Source organism: Rhamphochromis sp. 'chilingali' (assembly GCF_963969265.1).
Source record: "Rhamphochromis sp. 'chilingali' genome assembly, chromosome: 14".
Classification (NCBI taxonomy): Eukaryota; Metazoa; Chordata; class Actinopteri; order Cichliformes; family Cichlidae; genus Rhamphochromis; species Rhamphochromis sp. 'chilingali'.
The window spans coordinates 580,702-607,867 of record NC_137941.1 but is presented as its reverse complement, the minus strand read 5'-3'; the positions used below and the strand labels follow the sequence as shown (position 1 = coordinate 607,867).

The window sequence follows — 27,166 nt, the reverse complement described above, 5'->3', positions numbered from 1 at the left end:
CATCTGTCCTTCCCTGGATGACAAGAACATGGCATATCATGTGTTCTGTTCTTGTGTTTGGGAGTGCTTCAGGTCTGGAGCCAGTCTCCTTCTTTCTTCTACTTTGTATTACTGTCTGAATTACCACTGAAGTAAAGTCCTACAATTTACTTGTGTGTTATTCTGTGTCAGTGAGAATCTGGATAAGACTTGATGGTCCAGACCAGCTCGGCCTCTCAGTGCAGTTGGACTCTCCTTACTACCTTGGTGGCCTTTTCTATTACAGCTCAGTAATAATGTGGTAATAGTGCAGTGATAAAGTGGAAACAAGGAGGTAATAATTTGGACAACAGCATGGTATTATCGTTACATAAATAATGTCCTAGTAAAACGACAGCTGGGTAATATTACATTCATATAACCAAGTAATAATAGACCAGAAACTGTAGTAATAATGTAGGATCAAGTGTGTCCATATGAGGAAAAACCAATGATCAACAGTATAGAAATGTATTAATAACAATATAAAACCTAGTGGCAATAAAATGTTGACATCTGTGCATTAGAAGGGCTACACACTAACTTTTAGTGTGTGACTGACGCCTGTTATGACATTAAACCTTATGTTCCTCCATCCTTCTTTATGTCCTACAGTTTAAACCTGGGGGCAGAAGAACACCTTTGTATTTGCTAATGTTCATAAATCAAATACAGGTGTGTTTGATTTATGAACCTTTGCTAAGGGTCTGCTCTGTGACGTCGCTCTTTCTCACTTTGTTTACTTTTTTACATTATTTGTATTTTTTTTATTGATGTTTATTTTGTCAACAACAATATTTCTGATGTCTACAGAAACAAAACAGATGTTAAACCAGGACAAACAAGCAGAGCAGGGACGAGCAGAGGGAACTGGATCAGGAGCAGAAGTTCAGGAAACACCTGCAGGTCTCACCTTCATCCTCGGTCTGTAATAACCTGAGCAGCCGGCAGGGGGCAACAGTAGCTCAGAAGCTGCCGGTGTTGGTGGATGCTCATCTGCAGACTGAAGTTACAGCAGCGGACCAGCAGTGGGCGCACTAACCTCAGATCAGATGGTGGGGGAAACAGGAAGTGCAGAACTGGTTTATTTTGAAGGGTACGAACGGTTCTCTTGAGGCTAGGTTCAGTTTTTCCTCAGGGTGTGAAACCTCCCTGAGAACCAGACAGGTCTTATTTTCAGAGCACATCAATGCCTCATCAACGGGTTCAAAGAAGTGGATTAAGAGTCAGTCAGACATTTGTTGAACAATTTCAGTAACTTCCTGTTGTGTTTTTGTAACAGTTTCACTGTATTAGAGACACACATGGGTAGCAAATAAAAAAATAAATACATGACAAAGAAAAGATAATTTAAAACATATTCCACAGTGTCACACATTTACATAGAGGCTAGAACACCAGTGGCTCCATAACTGTGCAGGGTCAGTCAGAGATGCAGTTATACTGTTTCTGGAGTGCTTTACCCTACACACATACAACGGTGCATGTTAGCTCCTTTCATTTTATTTATTTATTTTAAATAAATAAAATTTCTGCTGATTTTCAGTCAAATTTTAAAGGTTTTCTGATTTAGTGGAGGTTAGACTGAAAATAGAGGTTGTATTTATTTCATATAAGTATAAGCATGAAGCAGAGTTTGAATCTGATGATTATATCTGTTAAATTTAGTTAGTGTTAATGACAGACCACCTGGTTTGTACTGGGAGATGTCGGTGCTTTTATTTTGAAGGCTGTGACCGGATGTTTCGGGTGTGTGTTTTAGTTTGACAGTCTGGTTGAGGCCGCAGGAAAACTGAGCGCAGCTTCGTCTCTGCGGATTTTCGCCTTCTGCGGCACAAACTGCGGCTGCACCCGGACAGACACCCGAGATCACAGTCCGAACCGGACCGAGCCGAACAGAGCCGAGCCGGGACCGAACACAGACAGACGGCCTCGTCTCCTCCCGCAGAGCCGAGCCAGCCTCCGTCACCGGTAAGAACCGTTTTATCTGACCGACCGCTGTGTATGTGTGTGTGTGTGCGTAAGAGAGAGAGCGTGTGTGTGCGCGCGCCACTCCCCTCCAGTCTCAGCTGTAAAAGCGCCGTTAAACGTACCTGCGGACAAACATACAGGTGATGTACAGCGGCGGCCACGTGACCTCTGTATGACGTGATGGTATATATGCCGTGTGTGACCTTCATGATGCGTGTATAACGCACCTGTCATGACCTGCCACACACACACGCACACACACAGCTCAGTGTGTGGTTGACTGTGAGCTGATGCAGATGTTACAGATGTGTGTGTGTGTGTGCGTGTGTGTGTGTGCGTGTGTGTGTGCACTGTGGAACATCTCCTGCAGGTTTTTGTATGAATGATAAAGCTGCTGCGCTCACTCATGTGCCACTTCATTAGGTACACCTGGCTCGCTGTCAGGGCGGAGCCTTTCTCCTTCAGAGCTGCTCTAATTCTGTGGCTCAGATTCAGGAAGCTGTTGGAAATGTTGTGACATCATCACACAGCTGTTGCTCCCAGATGACATCTCCCACTCCACCACCTGAGATCTGTGACCATGAGGTGAACCAGTTTAACCCCACAGTGTCACAGCAGCAGCCTGGTGGAGCCGTGCTGCCATGTTTACTCCAAACTGTCAGTCTGAAAGCGTTTGACCTCTGACCTCAGCAGGACATGTCTGCTGCTCTGTGATTGGCTGATTAGATATTTGTGTTAATGAGCTGGTGTACCTAATGAAGAGGCAGATGAGTGTACATGTGAAATTATGAATAAAGTTTTTTACAGAACAATAAAAAGATATTAACGGACTGTTTAAGTGAACACGGACACCAGAGGCTGTGATGATGTCCTGGAGGTGTGTGTGTGTGTGTCTGTGTGTGTGTGTCTGTGTGCGTGTGAGTGTGTGTGTGTGTGAGTCTGTGTGTCTGTGTGTGTGTGTGTCTGTGTGTGTGTGTGTGTGAGTCTGTGTGTGTGTGTGTGTGTGTCTGTGTGTGTGAGTGTGTGTGTCTGTGTGTGTGTGTCTGTGTGTGTGTCTGTGTGTGTGCGTGTATGTGTGTGTGTGTGTGTGAGTGTGTGTGTCTGTGTGTGTGTGTCTGTGTGTGTGTGTGAGTGTGTGTGCGTGTGAGTGTGTGTGCGCGTGTGTGTCTGTGTGTGTGTCTCTGTGCAACTCTCACAACCAATCAGCTGTCAGAGCTGCAGGATGGTGCTGCTGTCGGAGCGAGCTGGAGGAGAGAGGTGGAGTGTGTGATGGATGAGTGTGCGTCTCGTCTGCCGAGAACAAACCGAGCTCCTGTCTGTGTTTCAGCGGGGGAGGGGTGCAGCGAGCCCAGGATCAGTGATGCCCGTCGCCCTGTGAGGTGGATCCAACATGGCGTCCCCGGCGCTGAAGGTGTGCCTGTGTGTGCTGCTGCTGCCTGCTGTCACCGGTCAGTATCATACACATCATCGTTTAGGCTGGGGGGGAGAGGGGGGGGCAGCTGTGGGTCTCCTGTTTCTGAACTTCTCTGTCAGCATTACATCATTCTGACGTTTCAATCAGGACAGCAGAGGAAGTGAGATTTTAAACGCTGTGACATCATCACCTCACTTCCTGTAGCTGCCTGATGACGGTGGACGACCTCAGCTGTGCTTGATGATGTCAGCAGGGAGAGGTCAGCAGATATGGCGTTATTTTTGTGCCGCTATTCTGAGCGCACGTAAAAAAATTTCAGGTGCAAGTGTTGCATTTTAGGAGAAATTAATTTTGAGCGAAGAAAAGCTGAATTTGAGTGAACAAAAATCATTCCTGCGTGCAAAAACTGTGTTTCAGTGTTTGCTGTTATCCTCACACACAGAACAGCCCCTCGCGCTCAGTTTGTGTATTTGCGCTCGCTCGCAATGTGTTGCTCGCGCTCTCAACATTTCTGAGAGAGGAGAAGAGGAAGCAAAGACAGAATAACTTCAGCTTTGTGTCTTTTTCATTGTAGCTGAAGTCCGGGACTAATCGCTTTGCTTTTCCTCTCAACACGGATGTGTTGTAATTGGTCCAGCCCAGAGTTGATCATGATTGGCTAATCCACCGGCTAATCCACCACCTTTCATTGTTTATACCGTTACAAAGACAAACAAACATAAAAATGAAAAATCATCAGTCCAGTCCAGCTATGCGGTCAGCTGGTGGGTAACAGGCATCTCCCAAATGGACCAAATGCATTCTGGGATATTGCATTTCGTCATTTCGAGCTGATTGGAGACCAAAACAGACAATCAGATTTTTTTCTGCAACCAAGTCTGTGATTGGCTGGTTTTGTGGCACAAATATAACGGTGTAGAGAAAGAGTTGAACGCGCACGGGCAGAAATGTTGAGAGCGCGAGCGACACATTGCGAGTGAGCGCAAATACAAAACCTGAGCGAGAGGGGCTGGTGGTGTGTGTGTGTGTGTGTGTGCGCGTGTGGATAATAGCAAACACTGAAATACAGTTTGAATTTTGTTCACTCAAATTCAGCTTTTCTTCGCTCAAAATAAATTTCTCCTCAGAATGCAACACGTGCGCTCAGAATAGCGGCACAAACATAACGCCATGAGCAGCTGGATATGATAATAATGACAATAATAATAATGGTTATTGTCAGTGAGAGTAAATAAGGATTCGTGATGAACATTTAGGGCGGGACTGAGCTGAAGCTGATGATGCTACAAACACACAGTGATGATGTCACACATCTGCTGTCCAGATGTCCTCCGAGAGGGTGGAGGCTGCTGAGCAGGCTGCCCGTGTGCCGTTGAGCAGCGAGCGTGCCCGACTGTGTGGGTGTGATTCCTGTGCAGCTCTCGGGGGGTGTGGCCTCTGATGGCTCTTTAACCAGAGGTGGTGTGTTTGAAGACAATCTTGATGGAGACTCCGCCCCTCCTGTAGTCAGTAACCATCTCCTTGGTTTTACTGCAGTGTCAGGTTGGAGCAGAGCCCCTCCCTGACAGGTCAGGTCTATAAGCTTAGTCCAACCACAGGTGGAGTGGATTGGGTGGAGTCATGTGTATAAGGACAGGAGAGGACTGAGTGTGAGGGTGGAGGAGCAGCGGGTGGAGCCTGGGTACGTTGTTCTCAGTAACACACACATGAACGGTGTGTCTGACCTACTCAGTGATCTGTGATAGCACAGGGTTCCTCACTGATCTCAGATCAGGTACAATTATTAACTGACCTCATTTTATGACCAAAGGGTCAAAGTTCAGCTGAACTGTGAAAGCGTGCATGTTTCTCAGTTTGTGGACCGAGACCGAAGACGTGAGTGAAGGACGGCGTGAGTGACAGACGAGTGACTGTGATGCTCCACACAGAGTTCACTGTCGGCCTTCAACAGCTGATGGCGAGCTGTTGTCGCCCCGCCGGGCAGGAAGCATCCACACAGGCTCAGTGATGCAGGAAAGCAGTGTGTGTGGCCTTGAAGCCGCCCTGTTGTGTGTTCACATTCCTGCATTCTCACTTCATGACTGTTCATCCACAGACACACACACACACACACACATATACACACACACGCTGTCGTCAGGCAGTCTGAGCGTGCTCTGTGTTTGTGCTGCAATGTGGTTGATAAGGCTACACACATACAGACTCACACACACACACCTTCCTCCGGCTGTGAGTGTGTTCGGTGCAGACTAAACACAGCGCTGTGCTGGCTCCACTCCGCCCGGGTGGAGCCGGCAGACTCCGCTCAGGAATGCAGCTCCTCATTCACATGTAAACCAAAATAACACACACACACACGCACGCACGCACACACACACACACACACGCACGCGCGCACACACACACACGCACGCACACACACACGCACGCACACACACACGCACGCACACACACACACGCACACACGCGCACACACGCACGCACACACACACGCACGCACACACACACACACGCACACACGCACGCACACACACACGCACGCACGCACGCACACACACACACACACACACACACGCACACACACACACGCACACACGCACAGTCAGATCCTGCTCTCGCTGTGTGCAAACGTTTGACTTTCTTCTTGAACACAGAAACATCCAGATGTGCATCCAGGCGATTCTCTGTTGTCGTTGTTCAAAAGACGCGTGGGCTGAGCAGCCGCTGCTGTTGCCACGGCAACCCGAGACACGAGCTGTCTTATGAAGCATGACATAAGAAACAGTTAAAAGTTTTATTTCTGGGCTTAAGTTTGATGTAAAAATACAGACACACAACATCTGGAAATGACAACAGTCCAGCTGTGTGAGCGCGTTAATCCATCACCCTGGAAACACCTGCGTCCAATCAGAAAGAGCCAGAAGCTCAGGTTTCAGGTACACAGGTGTGTTTGTGTGACCAGGCTTTGCTCAGCGGCCCGGCGAGCGTTGTGACATCAGCAGGAACTCTGCTGTACCTCCAGCAGTTCTCTGATGTCACGGCGAGCGGCACAGGACGGCGTCCCCGCTGCTGCTGTCACACCTCCTGTAGCAAACAGTGATGATACCTGTAGCAGAGACATCAGTGTGAGTGCTGCTGTCCTCTGATGTCCTCTGATGTCCTCTGATGTCGTCTGTCTCTGCACTTCATACGAGGGCTTTGTGGTCTGTCATGTTTGTTGCTATGACGACTCAGTTTCCCTCTGGGGTTAGTAAAGTGTCCGTGATTCAGAGTCCAGCCCAGATGATGATGATGCCTGCGGCTGCTGCACTCTCACATTACACCAGGTCCTAATCATTAATCAGACTGATATTAAAAACAAAGCGACGTGCTTCGTGTCTCAGTGATGACTCGATCCCCGAGACCGCCGTCACCCTGCGCGACCCCCGACTGATGACCTGACGACGATGAGGCGGACAGCGGGGGCTGACCTCAGTGTTTATGGACGAGATTTTTCTCGCCCGTGTTCTTGTTGAGCCTCGGGCTTCTTCAGCTGTAGCTTTGACAGCACGAGCGAGCAAACATCACCGTTTAAATATCAAACTTTGCTGGTTTTCAGATTCTCGCTTCCTTCCAGCGTTCCTCGGTTGCTGCGGCGTCTGAAGCTGCGCGTGGGCTGATGGGATGCGTGTAGACGAGCTGCTGGGACATCACATTAATGGTTTTTGTTGTAAAGGCGGCTGAGCGGCCCGAGGCGAGAACGCCGCTCCGACGTTCCCGCTGCGCTCTCGGAGCGCCACACTGCATGTTAATTTGTTGCTGTCAGAGTTTTCCTTCAGGCTGACGTGGACGCCAATCACAGAGATCCGTGTAATGATGTCACTGAGCCCAACCTCCAACCACAAACAACCCGAGACAAACAAGAACAAAGATTGTTTCTGACCTCCGTCACTGCTCGCCGCTCGCTCTGAGGCGACGATGATGGAGGACAGTAACTGTCAGAAGTGTTTATGTGAGGCTTGGCTGCAGTTTCACGGCCTCACAGCTCGATCTCTGTGAAGGCTGAGGTCAGAGGTCAGTCTAGCTGTGGACGCGTCACACAGTGCGGGGACAAGAACACTTCCTGTTCCTCTGTGACTCTGACCATCAGTTCCAAACTAAACTTCCTGTTTTGTTCAGTCAGACCTGAAACGGGTCAAAGGTCACTGAGCTCAGACAGAGAGCAGGGTTTGACCCTCTTTAATATACAGTCTGTTCGCTGACAGGTGAGTCTCTGTGTTTTCAGGTCTGCAGTCCAGTGATGCTGAGGACAGACTGTGTGCTTTCACCAGTAACCCCCAGGGGGTGGAGCCTGTTCCTGCCAATGAGCAGCCAGGAGTGGTGCTGGAGAACGGCACGATCCGCTGCAGCCACGGCTCCCGCTGCTATGGATTGTGGGAAAAAAAAGCAGATGGAGAAATGCACCTGCTGACCCAAGGTGAGCTCATCGGGTTTGTTACTTCCTGACCTTTGACCTCTGTTGCGTTCTTCTTCTACTGTGTCTGGTTACAGTTTGGCCTCGGTTTGCTTTCAGGCTGTTGGACTCACCTGCACGAGTGTCAAGCCGACCGCTGTATCCTGGTAACAGAGAAGCCGTCCTCCACGCAGAAAGGCAGCTATCGCTTCTGCTGCTGCAGCCACGACCTCTGCAATGCCAACTACACAGAGGCCCCGCCCACCGCCGACACTCCCAATCTGAAACCAATGAGGACGGACGGCCGGGCGGAACAGACAGGTGAGAAGCACTGACACCAATCAGTGGTCCCCGCTCCATAATAACTCATCATGTGACCCAGCAGTGTAACCGTTAGCAACGCCTCCACTGAGCAGCAGCAAGAAGAGACAAAAGATAAAGCTTCTATTTATTCTATTTCACTATGACGCTGCTGTTTGTTGGAGGCTAACTTCCTGTTAGCCATCATTAGCATCATCATTAGCACCAAACGCCCTGTGAGACAGAGCACACGCCGTTCTGTTTTAGAAAACACTTTCCTCGCTCTGCTTCGTTCACCAGGACGTGTCGAGGAACAGCAGCTGTATGTAAAACTTAGAGATGGACCGATCCCATATACAGTATCGGTCCCGACCTAAATTACTGGATATCGGGAGAAATTAAAAATGTAACCCGATCCATCCATCCACTGATTTACTCAGGAACAAATTCAACACTGAAAAAAGACAAACAGTTATCTGAGTGACTTCGATAACTAGCCAAAGACCGCGGGGGGGTTGAAAGCGATGTGCCGGGAGTTCGCTGTTCTCGCCGGCTCAGATAATTTACACATTCTCGCCTGAAAATATGTTAAAAGTTTGATTTTTCAACCCAGAAAGATTAATAACTGTAATATTAAAACTAAGTAGCTGCCGCCATTGTTGGAAACTGGAATTGGCTGGGCCGCGCTATGAATTCTGGGATATGGTTTTTCAATTTTGTTTTCCGGGTGGAAAATTGGGAGAAATTCAGGAGAATGGCTCCGGGAGATTTTCGGGAGGTGCACTGAAATTCTGGATCCTTCCTGGAAAAATCAAGAGGGTTCATGTATGCATACAGCTGCTGGTCATGATGGTTTGGATATGTGGTGAGAGGAAACATGCAGATGAAGTTCTGAACTGTTTCTGAGAGACAAATAACACCAGGATCCTTTCTGTGTAGCTGACAGCTGGTAGCTGTGCAGGGGCGGGTCTCGATTTTCTGTCCCAGCTTTGATCCTGATGAAGACGAGTGTCATGAAAACGTGTTTGCATTTATTTGCACTGCTTTAAACTCTGGATGTCTATGTCAGATATCCAAATGTATGATATCGGTATCGGACATAAAAAGTGGTCTGGTGCCATCTCTGGTGAAAATGTCTGCAGTTCCCAAACACTGGATCCAAGTTTAGACGGTCTGAGTGAAAGTTGAACTTGAGTGACGCCTCAAGGTGTGTTTTATGGTAAGGTAGACCCTACAGTAACACACTTAATGATTTAATGAGCCACAGCTTTCTGTCCTCTTGGTTGCTGGTGCGGTGGACGAGCGTCACTGACAGCTGGTCTGAGGTCTGATCTGTATGAGCCCCTCAGTCTGACCTGCAGACCGGTCCCTCTTTGTCAAACTGACCTCAGAGCGCAGGTTACACAGAGTAGCGCAGGTCCTCACAAAGACAGAAGTACAAACATGTGTGTCGCACTGATGTGATGATGACATCATAACCCCTCAGATCACCGGCTGAAGCCAGAGGTGACGGTGCTCATCGCCCTGGTAACCATCGCCATAGCAGCCATCCTCATTGTGGCGCTGTTCCTGGGATACCGCATAATAAAACGTACGTACGCACACACACACACGTATATACACACCTACACACACACATGCACACAGTTTAGTGTTTTGTGAAGAAACAAATGAGGAAGTCATGTGATGAGTTTTTCAGATTAAAGCAGGATCGATGGATCTGCATGAAAACGTTAGCGGAGCTGCTCACAGGCTCACAGCTGGATCTGACCTGAAACACACTGAAGGAAGAGACCATGTGACACGACGTTTCTCAGCAAACCTCACACAGTGAGGGTCAGACACTCTGAGAGGTCCGAACTTAAGTTCTTACGACATGTGGAGGGAATTTTCCAGCTGGGCGGAGGTTTGTCGTCTCGGAGTAATCTATAGAGCACAATAGCCTGAACATCCTGTGCTCTTTTTAAACAGTCGCTGTAAACAGGAAGTGCCTTCTGAGCGATCAGCTGATTTGTTTTAGTGTGTGGAGGTCTGAAGTCCTCGGGAGGTGGCGCTGGCTCACAACTGTGGTTTTTGTAATCAAAGGAAACTCGCCCATCTGACGACCTCCGACATTACACGTGAAATTAGTCGCGTGATATGAGCTGCAGTGACATCTGTGCTTTGATTTTGACACTAATTATAACAAATACATAAAAATCAATGTTAACTCACTTCTGACCTGGCTGCTGTCCGGCAGCCATGTTGGTCCTCGCCAGACTGAGGTCATGTGATCAGCTGTGTGTGTTTGTGCAGGGAAGCAGAAACACAGTCTGTCTGCTGTGGATGTGATGGAGGCGGCGAACGCAGAGTCCTCCATCGACCTCGACAACCTGAAACTGCTGGAGGTACACACACACACACACACACACACACACACACACACACACACACACACACACACACACACACACACCCTGCAGCAGCTGCACAGGTTTATTTGGATAATACTGGTCAGTCGGTGAACAACAGCAGCAAGACAACGCCATCACAAACTGACCATCCTGTAACTAGGGCTGCTCAATTAATCAAATTTTAATCTCGATTACGATCTGGGCTTTCAACGATCATTAAAAATGACTGAGCCGATTATTAGCCCCTCCCTCGTGCTTTACTCTCGCGCTGCTCCGTGTGGCAAATCGAGCGCACCTCTCTGCATTTCGAACACTCGTCACAACAATAAGAGGACCCGAGGGAAGCTCGGAAAGCTCAGCAGAAGTTATATGGAGAGGAGAGTGACTGCCGTTGGTTGAAAAGGAGGTAAAAAAACTTCAGTGGTGTGGAAACTAGGGCTGCCACAAACGATTATTTTGATAGTCGACTAGTCACCGATTATTTTTGCGATTAGTCGACTAATCAGATCATCATCCACTGGACGTAAAACTACAGCTTATTGCACCAGCAGCATCTGCTCTTATATAACTATCATTAGCTTACAGCTTTAAGCTTTTAAGGTGCTAACTAAAAATAAAGACAAGATGATAGTTTATTCAATTTTAATGAAATTTGCAGATTGTTTCGGTGAAGTTTAATAAACTCCTTGCTATCTAAAATATAACAGGACACCGGAGTAAATTCTCAAGCATCTCACACTTCTGATAATCAGCTGTCTGCTTGATGTTTATTCAGCTGTGTAAAAACTATAACTTTAATCTCAGCCAAACCGATTTACTCAGGAACAAATAAAATACTAAAAAAAAGCCAAACAATAACATTTTTAATTTATCTAAGTGACTCATATATATTTAACCTGAATCGCGAAAGATGGCGGTGGGTTTGAAAACGATTTGCGGGGAGTCCGGTGTTCTCACGGCGCTAGTGACCTAGCCCCCGGCTCGCTATCGAGCTAGTGGGTAACAGACGTCTCCGAAAACGTCGGAGCGCTTTTGAAAATATGTGGTGTCCTGATAAACTGAGCAGATATTTGAGGTTTACACAGCTACATTCTCGCCTGAAAATATGTTAAACGTTTATTTTGTGACCCAGAAAGAATAATATGAGTAACATTAAAACTTACTAGCTACCGCCATTGTTGGAAACTGAGCTGGGCCGCGCTATGAATTCTGGGACACAGCTGCTTCTTCTTCTTCGGGGTTTAACGGCAGCTGGCATCCTTGTACATGCAGTGCTGCCATCTTCTGTTTCAGTCCGTTATTACACTCTTAAATCCTGCTACTTATTCCTGCGTCTTTTGGGATCTTACAAAGTTTCAAACGACGCGTCGACTATTAAATCAGTCGTCGACGATTTTGATAGTCGACGTAATCGTGACTAGTCGACAAATCGTGGCAGCCCTAGTGGAAACATTATGGGTTCAGTCAGACGTGGATCAAGTAGACACAGTGTGTAAACTTTGCTACGGTGTCGTAGCTGCACCACAGAGCAACACTGCAAAGTTCACTAAACATAGATGTTTACATTTTTCATTTGTTTCTTATATTGCAAACATTTGCACTGTTATCAGTATTTGCACTATTTATTATTATTTTTCAAAGTCATTATTCAACACATTGTAATTGTTAACCCTTTAAAGCCGGGCAGAGGCACGCTCCGTTTTGCGTAACTACTTTTAAATCCCTGTAGAACCGGAACCGTGTAAGCTAGCACAATAATTTGTTTTGCATATGAAACCGGAGGAGTTGTACTTACATCTTATGCCATCAGCTTGTCCTCGGCCACGGTTTCCTTCCACATGAAGTTTTGCAAAAATTGCATAAAAAGCGCTTGCAGGAACAAAAACATAATATTCCAGAAACACGCTTTGCCGATCCGATCAGCTGTTCGTAACACTTCCCACATTGAACAAGACGTCAACGCGAACTATCGCATGTACGTCATTTCCTGCCCGAAACCGGAAGTGATGTCATTTTTGCGGAAAATGCAGTTTTTTACTTGTAGGCATTAAAAGCCTATACTGGTGTTTTTATAAGTCATGTTTGACTCTATACTTTTCTGAATAGTTGCTGGGATGCTTAGAACTCGAATTGCACTGCTGGAAATAGTTTATTTTGATGCACCTGCTGTTTTCTTTGCAAATTTGCATCATAGGATTGTTTTTTTGTTTTTCCTGCAGTATATAAAAATTGCTGTATCTCCAAAATAAAACTATGAAGACACTCAAAATAAATTTCCTGTTGTAAACTATTTTTTGCAACTTTATTGTATTTAAAGTTTTGAGGGACAAACCTCTTAAATTTCTCCAAGTAGAAATATATGTAAAAAAACCAAAAACGATTTTCAATTTGTTTTTTGTAGTTTATTGCACTTTTTTGCAATTAATGTAGTTACTATGGACTTAATGCATACATATTATTAAAATATGGGCTATAACAGTTGTATTGATGTATAGCAACTTGAAATGCTCCCAATGACACTACAGCATGTAAAAAAAATAATATAAGCTCTGGTGGACTTGGTTCTATGGGTCTTAAAGGGTTAAATAAATATCGTCAAATAATCGAGATCTCAATTTCAGTGAAAATAATCGTGATTATCATTTTTGCCATAATCGAGCAGCCCTACCTGTAACCTCTGACCCCTTTGTTGCACTGTTCCTTTAAGGGAAGAGGCGGGGCCATTAAAAACAGACCAATCATAATGATACAAAGGTTAGAGGTTCAACCTCAGATTGATCCCTAAGGAACGCCACAGCTCACTTTCCTGTTTCTATCCTCTGTCCTGGCAGCTGATTGGTCGAGGCCGTTACGGCGCAGTGTTTCGCGGTTCTCTTAACGAGCGCTGCGTGGCTGCCAAACTCTTCGGCTCAGCTAACCGACAGAACTACGTCAACGAGCGCTCCATCTACTGCGTGCCGCTGCTGCAGCAGCACGACAACATCGCCCGCTTCCTGACCGCGAACGAGAGGACGACGGCAGATGGACGCCCTGAGTTTCTGATCATCATGGAGTACTACCCACACGTGAGTTCATCACAGCAGGTCTGAAGCTCGGTCACGGCGGGTCCCCGTGGACCCACCGGAGGACTGAGAGAGCCCAGTCCTCCGGTGGTGGTCAGGGGAGCAGATCTGGCCCAAAGCAGGCATGACAGGCCGAGCCCACTCAGAGTGAGTCTGACTGCTGAGGCTCAGCCATTGGTCAGATGACCTGGCTGAGCCTCAGGTGTGTTTGGACCACGTCTGACTGCGCCTGCTGTCTGAGCTCTCCTGACCCGCCACGTTCATGCCTCTAGCGCCCCCTCGGGGCAAACCTCACACATTCAGCTTGTCTACTGTCACCCTGTGGTGTAATGGGGTCTGCAGCCTGTGGGGGGCGCCAGCAGCGCCTTCACACAGTGCAGCTGTCAGCCTTCACCTCTGCTCTCCATTAGTCTGTTATTGTGCTGGAAGACGGCGCCTTCACACCCTCTTCCTGTCTGGAGCCTCTGATCTCTCTCACACACACACACACACACACACACACACACACACACACACACACACACACACACACACACACACACACACACACGTAGATCAGCTTCCAAACCTCCGTCAGTCTTCAGATTGATTTCTTCCCTTCCAGGCGAGCAGACTTTACTGTTTCGTCTCTTGAACCTGAAACACGCTTCAGATGACCTCACATCATTTTTACAATCTGCACCTTTCTGACATCATCAGGGCTCAGAAAGTTTCCCAACATGTGAAAACATGTTCAGACTCTTGTTATCAGTCTGTATCTCACACACAAACAGACACACACAGATGCAGTGATGTCTGGTCTGGTGGGTTTCTGCATTCCTCTGCAGCCCTCAGACAGTAATTACTTGTTTAAGTGTCTGCGCTTACACACACACACACACACACACACACACACACACACACACACACATATACACACGCACGCACACACACACACACACATATACACACGCACACACACATATACACACGCACGCACACACACACACACATATACACACGCACGCACACACACACACACACACACACACACACGCACGCACACACACATATACACACGCACGCACACACACACACACACACACACACACACACACACACACACACACACACGGTTCATCTTAAGGCTGAACATCAACCATGAAGTCGCCACTTTAACTTTCATCGTATCCAGTTACAGAGTGAATATATGGAACTGCCAAGATCAACAAATAAATAAGTAAGAAATGGATATTAAAAATAAACGGTACCAACACAGAGCAGCTATCTGAACGCTGCTCCAACAGAGGTCGATTATCGTGTTAATAACTTTACCTCCTCACTACGTACGACTCTGGATACTGTAGCTCCGGTGAAAACTAAGGCCTCAAATCAGCCAACGAGCCAGCGTTTAACGTTAACTAGTAATGACTTCATGAACTTCTGGTCATGTGTGCGAAGGCAGCAAATGCTTTTGGCAGTGTAGTGTACAACACGCACCATTCATGCTGCAGGAACTTCCTGTAGTGTCAAAAAGATCAGACAAAGCTGCATTTAAGGGTCAAACTGTGTGTGTGTGTGTGTGTGTGTGTGTGTGTGTGTGTGTGTGTGTGTGTGTGTGTGTGTGTGTGTGTTGCAGGGCTGCCTGTCTCACTACCTATCTCTCCACACTGTGGACTGGCTGACCTGCTGCAGGATGACTCACGGCGTGACCAGAGGCCTCGCCTTCCTGCACACTGAGCTGCACCGAGGAGGTAAGACGACCTCGTGTCGCTCGTGCAGAGTCATCCTTGTTTCTTCATCGCAGGCTTTGATCACACAGACAGGAAGAAACGGTGCCGCTCTCAGGGTCTATTTTCAGCAGCGGATTGGTCCGTGTGAGGAGCATCTGGAAACAGGTGCTGTGTCTCCCCCTGCTGGCTGGAACAGACCCAGTCTGCTGCTTTAGTTTGTTTGTTTAGAGAACAAATGACATAAATGGAATACTGGAATAATAAATATCTAAATATTGGGATGAATGGTGCTGATTTTGAGGTTGGAGGATTATTTCTCTGACAGCAGAGGCTCTGGTGGATAACGGCCAGCTGTTTATGAACGTAATATATGTCGTTGTCACATGAAAAGAAAGGATGATGTTTCTGATGAAATTATTTTTCTCTTTAACAGTAAAAACATTAAAAGGCTCAGTTTGTCATTCTTTCATGTTTCCATCGCTGAACGTGTGTCGGAGGAAACAGAACGCCTTCTTGGCTTCATCGGCAGCTTCATGACGTGAATGCCGTCATCGTCCGGCTGCGTTGCTGTGAAACGTCTGCACGTTGCTGTCTTTGTTTCTTCCTGTTTGTGCTTTTCTTTCCTGCTGATATGTTTGTTTACCTGGTCGATTGTAAACAACAACAAACACGTGTACCCGACTGTCTCAGACCAGCACAAACCGGCCGTCGCCCACAGAGACCTGACCAGCAGGAACGTCCTGGTCCGGGCCGATCTGTCCTGCGTCCTCGCCGACTTCGGCCTGTCCATGAGACTGACGGGACCCCGGCCCTGTCGCCCCGGAGACGACGACACCATGGCCATATCTGAGGTCAAAGTTCATAAACGTTCGCTCTGATCTGATGTGCAGGTGAGGAATGAGCAGAGGGCGGAGCTGATGGATGGTGTGTTTGTGTGCAGGTGGGGACAGTGCGCTACATGTCTCCGGAGGTTCTGGGCGGAGCTCTAAACCTCAGAGACTGCGAGTCGGCGCTGAAGCAGGTGGACGTCTACGCTCTGGGTCTGCTGTACTGGGAGAGCTTCAGGAGGTGCTCCGACCTGTTCCCAGGTACGCAGCGCGCTCACCTGCACACCGTCTGCTTACACACAGTAAAGTAGCACCACCTCAGCTGACAGCGTGTTTGTGTTCACTGCTCGCTCAGGGGAAGCGGTGCCAGAGTACCAGCTGGCGTTCCAGGCCGAGCTCGGGAATCATCCGAGCTTCGAGGACATGCAGAGCCTGGTGGTCAGAGAGAAACACAGACCCAGGTTCCCCGAGGCCTGGAAGGAGAACAGCCTGGTCCGTCTTTCAGTTTGATGTGGTCAGATTGCTCCACAGCCTGAACCTTTGAAGTTAGACAAAGGTTCAAAGGGTAATTCCCAAAAGTATTTTGGATGTAGAGTAATCCCAGCTTGTCTCTCACTCTGTGTACTTTAGTTACTGCGCTCGCTGAAGGACACGATGGAGGACTGCTGGGATCAGGACGCTGAGGCTCGGCTCACTGCTCAGTGTGCAGAGGAGAGGCTCTATGAACTCACACTGCTGAGTACACACACTGCAGCACACAACCACAGGTACACACAGTACCACAGGTACACACAGTACCACGAGTACACACGATACCTGTGGTACTGTGTCACAGTAAATGCACAGTGTAAAACTGAGAGACAGGAAGTCTGGATTTCATGCCTTCCTGTCTGTCACTCAGGAATCTGTCTCATGGCCGGTGGCCTCCTCACGGTGGCTCCGCCTCCCCCTTCATTGAGGATCTTCATGTGGGCGTGGTCAGAAATCTCCAGGGAGATGACCACCAGGCATCATTCATCAAGACGACTGTGAATGGGGCAGAAGGCGGCGAGAAGAACAGGAACTCCATCAACTACGAACGGCAGCAGGCGCAGGTAGGAGCTCGGCCGCCATTAAAGCACACCTGAACGAACCGTTACCGTGGACGCGTCTCATCGCTATGTGTCCGTCTGTCCGTCAGGCTCGGCTGTCCACAGACAGCAGCGTGTCCACCACCACCATCCTGACCCCGCCCACCTTACTCTGCACCATCTCTGAAACTCAGCACACAGGTAACAAACAGCCACGCCCCCGACATGAACCCAAACACCTCATTAAAGCAGCGAGCACAGCTGTGACCTCACATGTTTCTGCTCCCGCCGTCCTCCAGGTGGCGCCGTGCCCAGTGTCCCAGTCTGCCTGCATCTCACAGAAGAAGACCTGGAGGCCACAAAGCTCGACCCCAGAGAGGTTTTAACCTTGAAGTCTTTCTTCAGTTTCAGTGGCCTCCATCCCGACACACTAACATCTACCAACATCTGTGTCTGCAGGTCGATAAGAACCTGAGGGAGAGTTCTGATGAAAACCTGATGGAGCACTCACAGAAGCAGTTTGGCTCCGAATCACAACCCACCGACGTGCTGCACCATCAGGTACACACAGCTGAGGGCCTGTACAGCGCGTGGCTGCCGATGAATGAACGTATCAGACGCTCATGCTTGTTGCTTTTGTTCCAGGTGAACAGCTCACCATCCACCTCTCATAGTGGCCTGCGGGCTGTTAGAGGTGTAGATAGCCCTCCTTCCTCCATCCACCCACTCCCCAAACAGCAGAATCTGCCTCAGAGGCCCACCAGTCTCCATCTGCTGCCCAAAGTCAAGGAGAGCGGCTTCACCTCGTCACGGCTGAAGCTGGGGAAGTTCAAGTCCAACCACCGACAGGTAGGGCTTAGATGTGACCGGGTTCTCCAGCTGATCCTCAGACAGCTTCGCCGTGACTCGACTCGGTGTTTCACCAGCTGAGCTGAAGCTGTATCAGGCGGGCCAACTGTGTCACTAATCCAAAATGCTTCATGTTCCAGGTGGAAACAGGTGTTGCCAAGATGAACACAGTGATGGTTGCTATGGCTGCAGAACCACACCTGGTAACCGCGGTTACTAACAGCACAAACGTGAGAAGCAGTGCTGCAGCTGGAAGAGAGGTCCAGCCTATCACAACGGCCGGCAGCAGTCACAGCGCAGGCGTCCCCACCCTGGTGACGAACGGTGTGATAGGCGGAGGTCGAACCAATCCGGCGGGGCCGCAGACGGAGGACGAGGAGGGGACCATGGATGGAGGGGTGAGGGGAGGAGAAGACAGCCGTTTGAATCTCCTCAACTTCAGTCCTGATGAACATGAACCTCTGCTGAGCAGAGAGCAGCTTCCTGCTGAGAGCGAAGCCCCTCCTCCTGCTCATCATCGTCACAGCCGCGCTGGAAGCATCTTATCGGGCCGAGGCTCGAACTCCAACAACAACAACAACCGGCTAGCCCTGGCTTCATCAGCTGACCCTCCCCCAACTTCTGACCTGGAGCAGAAGGTTCAACTTTCTGCTCCTTCTGGTCTCCTTTCATCCAGCAAAGCCCTCTCACTGCAGGCCCCTCCCACCACCCACAGTCAAAGCGAAGGTGTGGATACAGGTCTGTGTTTCCAGGAAGACTCTGAAACCACGTCGACCCCCAGATGTGCCCAAAACTCAAAAGGTCACCCAGTGCGTTGTGTCACCGCTGCTTTGCCCCGAGGCTGCAAAGATTCTGACTTAACAAAAGCTTCAGTAAGCCAGGCCTCACCAGGACCCGACGCCCCAACAGAAGCATTAATCCTCCTTCAGAAACCTTCATCACCAGGAACTCCAGGAGCTTCGTCTCCAGAGGAGCAAACCCTCGAAGCTTTGGGATCTGAAGTTTCAGACACCACAGCTCCTGCAGAAGCTTCAGGTCCACAACTTGCAGGTCTCCAAAGTTCAGCTTTAGAGCCACAGACAGCAGGTCTGATGCGATCCCAGGTGGGACAGACCAAAGCCAGGAGACCTGAGCGGCCCTGTTCCCTGGACCTGTCCTCTCCCTGCACCTCCTCAGGTGAGTCATGTTTGTTCTTGAACTTTTAAACAAACTTATAAGCTGCAGGTTCCAGTTTTTCAAAACTGGCTCGAGCTGGACAGTCTGTAGCTGATTACACCGTGTACCACGACGTAACCAGGTCATCAGAGACAAACTGATTACAGTGATCTGTCTCTAAAACTCAGTACAGTACAGCCGTCATTATCAGCGTGTCAGGGCTCAGTCAGATCAGTCGAAGGCTTGAACTCCAGGTTTTCTGTGAGGGATCTGCAGCATGGGTGACCTCTGCAGCTCCACAAAGATGCAAAAACAGTGCAAACTCCTCACATCTGTAACACTTTCTTCTCCTCAGATGATGCTTTGGTGGTGGATAACGGCAGTCTGAGCGCCTCAGGGGAGAAAATCAAGCGTCGGGTCAAGACTCCATACACCCTGAAAAAATGGCGTCCGGCCTCCTGGGTGGTTTCCACAGATACGGCTCTTGACCCGGACTTCGAGTTTGACGCCAGTAGCAGCCAGAACCAGTTCTCATCCGGTGTTTGTAGAGCAGGAAGTGTCGGCATGCCTAAATTAAACCAGTCCAAATCCAGCATTGCGGTCTTTTTGGTTGGAGGCGGCGCCACGGCGACCACCACCTCTGAGCCCGACGGGATGACCTGCTTCTAAAGTGATCCGAAGTTTGCTTTTCTTTAAGATCTCATTAATTTTCTTGCTCTTTGTCTTCCTCTTCTTTTGTTGTGGATAAACGAGTCGGTAGCTGATACCTGTGTGGCCCCCGCAGCTCCAAACCAGAACCAAACCCTGCAGAGCCGACTCGGAGCTGGATGCAAAATCCGTCCCTCAGCAGGAACTTTTCATCAAATGACAGAATTTAAATTTCTAGTATGTGTTTGTTCATGGACAGGACCTGTCCTGTGATCAGCTGACCTCTGACACGTTTCCTAGATCAGGTTACCTGTGACGACCAAACAGTGGTGGTGTTGGTGATGAGGCCAAATGATTCTTCTGTGGCTGGTGGGTGTAGTCAGCTGTTTGTAGGGGGTGGGCTTGATCTACAGGAATCTCCGTTGGATATTGAAGGAATTCCTTTCCGGAATACTTTCAGGCTTCGAAGGACTAGTTGTAGCTGCGAGCCTAGAGATCTCATTTGGTGTCCAAATGAAAGAAGCTTCCAGCTCCACAGACTCACTCCCGGCTCAAAAATCTGAGTGTACCTACAGTCTGTCGCCTCTTTATCTCTGCAGGTGTGTCACTGACCCTGTCGTAGGACTGAAGTGTCTCCAGCTGTGACTGCCAGTGTGGGTGGAGGTCTTCCCTCATGTTTCCTGTTGTGAGTAGGATGTGGCCGGCTGCTGAAGGGCATGGCCGAGAGCTCGTCGTAGGTCTGAGTGAGACATTCCCTTTGAGTTCTTTAGGCTTGTTTTCCTGCTGTGTCCTGTCCCACAGAGGGATCTGAATGCACTCAGCATCATCTTCTTTCACTTATAAGCGTTTGTGCTGCTGCTGCAGGACGTTGAACAGGACTAGCAGTGACTGTTTGGGTCTGACGTGGATCAGGGGTCGTCCCCTCTGAGAGCTCGATGCTGGCTGAGGCCTGAACCCAGCACAGACTTAAGAACTTCCCTGTTTTGGTAGAAAGGTTCATGCACCTCTGGGCTGGTAGTGCAGGTAGTCTGAATGACCAGAGGTGATGTTATCAAAACAGCAGTCATATCTTTATGCACTTTAACAATGAAATTTATTTAGGGACAGACCTTATAAAGGATACCTGGTGCAATTTTAGCAGTAACATTGACGTATGTAGGACGTCGTGTCGGTGTTGGCGTGTCTTTGTGCAGTAGTGGTGTGATCTGAAGAGGCGTTTCTGCTTGAAACAGTCAATCTAGCTATGCAGCTGCTCACGATGCCTCCTGTTGACGGTCTGTTTGGTTCAATGTGCAACAGATCGACAACCTTACTGTTGGACAACCTTTATTCTTTTTTATCCGCACTTTGTTTTACCGAAGAGTCTCGACTGCCTTCAGAGGTCTGCTGCAGTCAGCGCTGGAGAAAAGACGAGCCAGCGTCCCGTGGACTTTATTAAACCACGTGACCTGCGAACGTGACCTGCGAAACCTCGACCATGTACGACCTTCTCAGGTAACAACACTGACGTCAGCAGGAACACCTGTTTGCTTTGTAAAATGATGAGCAGGAGATGAAACGAGGAGAAGAAGAGGACAGCAGCCATCAGACTGTACAGCTCAGACTTTGTTCCTGCTCATCACAACACGTTAGGTCTCATTTCCTGTTCCACCTCCAAGTAAACGCTTCCATCCTTTCAGTTTCAGACCAAAGGTGTAGCTGCTTCGAGCTGGGTGGAGGTCCGTGTGTAGGCTGTTTACACGTCACTCTTTCCTTTTGACTGTTCCAGAAAAACCAAATGTGCTCACATGTTTTACACACTAAAACATCTCTGTGCTTCTCAAAGAACATATATGCTAACAAACACTACTGCTACATCGTTACAGCAAGTAAATAAGCTCCGCCCATCAAAGACGTGGGTTTGTCACACCTATCGGTCCTTGGGCGCAGCTCATCATTGAGCACTGAGCACGTATGTTCTGCTGATTTCCATTTGATGTGTGCTCCTCGCAGAGTTCATGTAAACGTGGGCTCTGGAGTTTTACAGAAACAGGAAGGAAACAGAACTCTGCTTTCTTTGTCTTTATTTTTATTTGACTTTGCTTTGTGTTTCAGTTTTTTATACCAAACTGACTCTTTGCTCCTGTTTCTCCGAATGTTTCGATTTTTTATAAATGCACGTGTAACCTTTTACATTTATATGTGTTTATGTGACACTTCTCCTTTAAATGTGCACTTACTACAGGAAGTTATTCACATTTAGCACATTTCAAACTAACAATATTACAGCATCAGTGCAGTCAGCTGAAATATGATCATACTGTTAACTTTTATTGATGCCTTTCAAAATGATCTGTTTTGTTATGTCTGTGTTTTATACCGTTTGTACTGTTTTTAGATGCTGATGTGTGTATATTGTGTGGGTCATATCATGCAGCCTGACCGAGTGGAGGACTAGATGTAGATCTCTCACACTTACTGACTGAACCTGATTAACAAATGTGAAAGCAGCTTTCTGGAGCCGGTTTTAACCAACAGATAAATAATTAGTGATCATTTCCAGAGAACAAAGGCCATTAACTCGCTCAGACTTACTCTCTCCAGCCTCGATTAAAGAGCAAACCTTCAGAAAACACGCTCTATCAGCTTGAAGAAGAAGGTTTTTTTTCGGTCCAGAAAACCACGTCAGTCTCTGTGGTGTTACCGCCACCTCTGTGTGACGTAGCATTGGCTGAACAGCGCCTCCTGTGCCCACACGTGGTAATTACAGGTTTCCAGACAACATGAACCAGCAACAAGCACCTCAGATGTGTTTCAGTAGAATAAAACTGGTTTGTGTATACGGACTTTGGCTTAAAGCTAGCCAACAAGAAAAAGGCTGCCTGCGATTTTAATTTACAGTTATGAAGCTCCCGCTGCATTTCTGTGCGGCGCACAAACGTCTCGATCGAGCGTTTCCTCTCGTGATGTTTGCCAGCTGAGCGATAGCCTCACGGGTAAAATGATTTTTGATGCTGTGACTTCTGTTTGTAACTCTGACTCGCAGCGTCTGAGTGGTGATGTCATGGTTTCTGAGAACAACGGAGATGTTAGCATAGCGCTGAGCTCCATCGTTACCACAGACAGTATAACAGACGGAAGTGATGTTGCCCGCTGATGTCTGAAGCCTCTAGATCAGCGTGTGACATTTTGAAACCAATGTCCCACGCTGTATCAGTCCCGCCCTAAGAAAAGGGGCGGGACTGATACTGCTCACTCATTGGCTAACAATTTCTGAGCAAAAGTTTAAAAAAATGAATAAATTATAACATGAACATAAATTTTTATTCGGTTTGACATGAAACAATTGATGGAGCTCAAACTCGTTAGGGAAGTATTTACCGAGGTGACAGACGTCTACAGGACAGGAAGTCTTGTTGCACCCACAGCTGTTGCCCCCTGGTGGCCTTTAAAATGAGTGCAGGTTTAAGGCATTTCTGCTTTGGCAGCAGTTTTCAGTTGCGTCCATCTGTTATACTGCCTGTGAGAGTTAGTATGAGATGTAAACCTTACATTTAGATCTGGTCTTGTTACTGAAGCACCTGCAGAAACAACTGAAGCTGTGGACTGCTGGACGTTCTCCGTTCTCGTGGCGTTTAGCTCGTGGCTAGTGCTGATGCTGAGAATGTGGCGCTGTACCGCCGCTGAGGTTCCCTTTAAAGTCTTTTACTGTAGCTCATGTAGTCCTCATAATGCTCCGAGATTAAGCTCTCCACCTGTACAAACACATTTAGATGAACATATTCAGCACATTTAGCCTGCTGCATGATGGATCACATGACTGAAGTTCTGTCATTGGTTAGTTTGAACGTTCTGTGCTCCCGTGGTGGAGGAGTGGATGATTTAACCTGATAACCATCTGTGTGTATGATAGCTTCCAGTACTGTAAATACTCTGTGTACGTTCATATGGGACCAACTACCACAGTGTATACTGTATACATGCTCACAGCACCTCCCACACAGCATGCTGTACAAAGCTGCAGATTAAAGCTGCTGCTTCATGCTTCCATCCCCACATGTTGTATCTCCATGTAGACATAAAGTATCGCACGCTTCACTTCATCATGAAATAAAGAGCAGAGGATCCATGTGTGCACAAGTTTCATTTATTATGTGTACTTCCTGTGAGCAGGTGTTCATTAGCAGGTGACTGAAGTGTGAGAAACTGCATGATTGTGACTTACAAACATTTGTTTCTGTGCGTCTGCATTTCTCTAAGCGGGTTTTATGGAGTGACACCTGCAGACCAGAAGAGTTATCATTTGATATTTATAACATTTAATATCTGAGCGTTATGTAAACCTGAGAAAAATAAGAAAATACTGATGGCTTTTATTTGGTGGAGCTGGACATTTTATACAGACTGAAGTGGAGAGTGTGTCCTCAGTTATAAGGTACGGATTTTAAAAGATCTTCAAACAGAGTTTGGAGTAAAATAAAGTAAACATAAAGGAATAGAAAGAAACTTCCACACAAACTTTACTGTATAAACAGCTTTTATGTGTCATGTTTTATAGTTTCATTGCATGTTTAGGGTGAACAGAACACACATTACTTGATTTAGATTGTATTCTTTACTGGAAACCAATAAAAGCCTTTTTAATTGTCCTATTTTTAAGTTGCTCTCAACACCGTGTTTAGATTTTGAGCGTGGGAGGGGAATCTTAAATATGGCATTTTCTACTGGAGTTTGGCGGGAGTTACGTGACAATAGCGCAACGCAGTGGTGTAATGTCAGTATTGCAGAAGACCGGCTGTTGGCACCAGAAGGAAAGCGAAGCATGTTTTTGTTGTGGGCGGAGGGAGCCAGCTCGTATCAGTGGGCGGAGCTTGTCAGTCTGCAGACTAGTGATGTGCGATACCACTGATTCCCTTTCTGATCTGATACCAAGTAATATTGGTGGTATCGGCGATACTGATCCGATACTTTGTACAAAAACGTATTTTTTTTTACTGTATCTTTTATTGTATCTCAAATTATAGCATCATAATGATTACAGGACACCAGATTACTTGTTCTTATCGCTGAATAATGCAGAGTTCATCATATAGTAATAAAAAAACAGAAGTTGTGCCTATTTGAACACCTTGCCTGCCCGCAGCACTAAAGCACTCCGCGAGAGACGTCTGGCTCACCCTAGCAGCATCTGTCCCGCTCCTCCTCTTCAGTTCGCCTCAACATACCACACAAAGATCACTACTCTCCTCAGTGACAACAATACCTATGAAGCCTTAAAACGAGACCCCACAAGCAACTACAAAAAGAAAGTTATAGCTTGCCTTCAGGACCTTGAAAGAGACAAAAATCATTGACCGCCTCACATATCATATCACTTTATCCAGGGGATGCCATACCCTGCATTTATGGACTTCCTAAGATCCACAAGGAAGGGGTCCCACTCAGACCCATTGCCAGGAGCATAAACTCAGCCACTTACAACATCTCGAAACACCTTGCTACCATCCTGCACCTCTTGTGGAGAACATCCCACACCACATCGAGAACTCCACCGACAACGTCCAGAAACTTACCCTGGATCCAGATGAAACCATGGTGTCCTTTGATGTAGTCTCCCTCTTCACTTGCATACCCACCACGGAGGGAATGGAGACCGTCAGCAAACAACTACAAGAAGACAGCTCGCATTAGCATAGCACTGTTAGCATGTTAGCTGTCCAACAGGAGTGAGACAAACATTAAATCACAAACATGACGATATTTAATACAAGAAATCATGATTAGATCTAAACAGCAGATATATATATTTAAATCAAACAGATAGCTTATTAAATGCTTCTTTTTACCTTTTAATCAAAGGTCCACACCTGAACCTGTGCTCAGGTGTTCCTCTAAAGCAGGGCTCTCAAGCTGTGGGCCACTGCTGGCACTACGGTGGCCCTGAGAGGCCAAACAGACTGCAACTTAAAAAAAACATCAGCAATAAGAAAAACACTGCAAAAGTACACAAAACACAATGGAAATAGGAAAAAACACAAGTGTTTCTGGGGAGACAATAACCCGACGGACCCATTGCAGGAACCCAAAACACGGTAGGCGTGTTTTATCATGATTCATATCATACTGATGACGGATCTTTAGGCTAATAGTCAGGCTAACACTATTACCTCTCATCTTTTCTTTCCTCACAAAACAGATAGATCCCCCACTTCTTTCAATTCTTACTATATTTTGGTTCCTGTAACTGGTCCGTCGGGTTATTGTCTCCCCAGAAACACTTGTGTTTTTTCCTATTTCCGTTGTGTTTTGTGTGCTTTTGCAGCGTTTTTCCTACTGCTGGTGTTTTCTTAAGTTGGCGCCGTATGGCACTGTCGTCTCATTGGACGGCCACTTTAGTGTTCAAGTAGTACAAACAAAACAAAACAAGTAAACACCCACAAAGATTTCCTAAAATGTTTGGTTTTTTAAATTTCAAATATTGTATAAAAACACACACTTTTTTACCCCCCTCTTAACAAACTGAAGCCTTTCATTGAGTCACCAAATGAACACCTGGCAGCACTTCTGTTATCATTGTGTTCGTATTTAACAAAATAAAAGCGCAGACATAAGTGTACACATTAGTTGTGACTCTCACTGAGCTAACACACCCAATCCCTCAGCATGTTTGTGCTCTCTGCTCATGTTGCCTTCATATTCAATCATTTTTGGGTTTTATAAATAACTTATTTTAACATTGCACTCAACAACAAACAAATCCCCCCTAACAAAAAAAAGTCAAACATCAAACTGCGTTATATTTTTTCATGTCAATGTACGGGCCACAAGTAGGGGTGATACGGGCCGCGAGTTTGAGACCCTCTAGACTCACACCAAGCTGGCCCAATCACATCTTTGAGAAAACTCCCCTTACAGGTGGGATTGGCCCTTCAGAAAAAGAGTGACAAATGAAATGGATGGAACTGTGGCAGATGATGAAGATGGGCCCACTGAGGAAGACCTGTAGAGGCTGTGTGCAGCTGAAGCTAACGGTGGACTGTTAGCCCATTAAATGAGAGGTGATGGTCCACGTCTCTACACTGGAACATCAGACCTGTATGGCTCCTCCTGCAGGTGTATCTGAGCAGTCCCTCCAGAGCCTGGCTCCGGGGCATGGGGTCCTGGGCGAGATCATTAGGTTATTTGTTTAATTGGACTTAGTCTAATCCCACATTCACATTCATATTTCCCACGGAGACTCATCAGTCTGGTCCTGGTCGTGTAAACCGCTCGTAACTCGCCCTGATATCCAGGAGTTACTTTATTCTGACAGTTAAATATTACAAAACAACACTGA

General features: G+C 47.3%; 1 protein-coding gene and 1 long non-coding RNA gene across 2 annotated transcripts; one reads left to right on the top strand and one right to left on the bottom strand.

Annotated features, from left to right (window-relative positions):
• The first annotated feature begins 1,561 nt into the window (after positions 1–1,561).
• LOC308409578 (bone morphogenetic protein receptor type-2-like) lies at positions 1,562–24,469 on the top strand. Its single transcript, XM_080902422.1, has 19 exons — positions 1,562–1,989; positions 3,317–3,437; positions 7,668–7,859; positions 7,956–8,156; positions 9,622–9,726; positions 10,431–10,522; positions 13,360–13,593; positions 15,209–15,323; positions 15,993–16,153; positions 16,243–16,390; positions 16,485–16,621; positions 16,760–16,896; positions 17,031–17,223; positions 17,310–17,400; positions 17,499–17,578; positions 17,659–17,760; positions 17,845–18,048; positions 18,189–19,224; positions 19,559–24,469. The coding sequence occupies exons 2-19, from the start codon at positions 3,380–3,382 to the stop codon at positions 19,870–19,872; spliced, it is 3,600 nt and encodes a 1,199-aa protein (XP_080758548.1). The 5' UTR covers positions 1,562–1,989; positions 3,317–3,379; the 3' UTR covers positions 19,873–24,469.
• Positions 23,451–25,792, bottom strand: LOC308409579. The gene is made up of 3 exons (XR_013974035.1): positions 25,677–25,792; positions 25,404–25,497; positions 23,451–23,585 (listed from the first exon to the last, which is right to left on the bottom strand). It is a non-coding gene; the product is annotated as an uncharacterized lncRNA (long non-coding RNA).
• Positions 25,793–27,166: the final 1,374 nt, after the last annotated feature.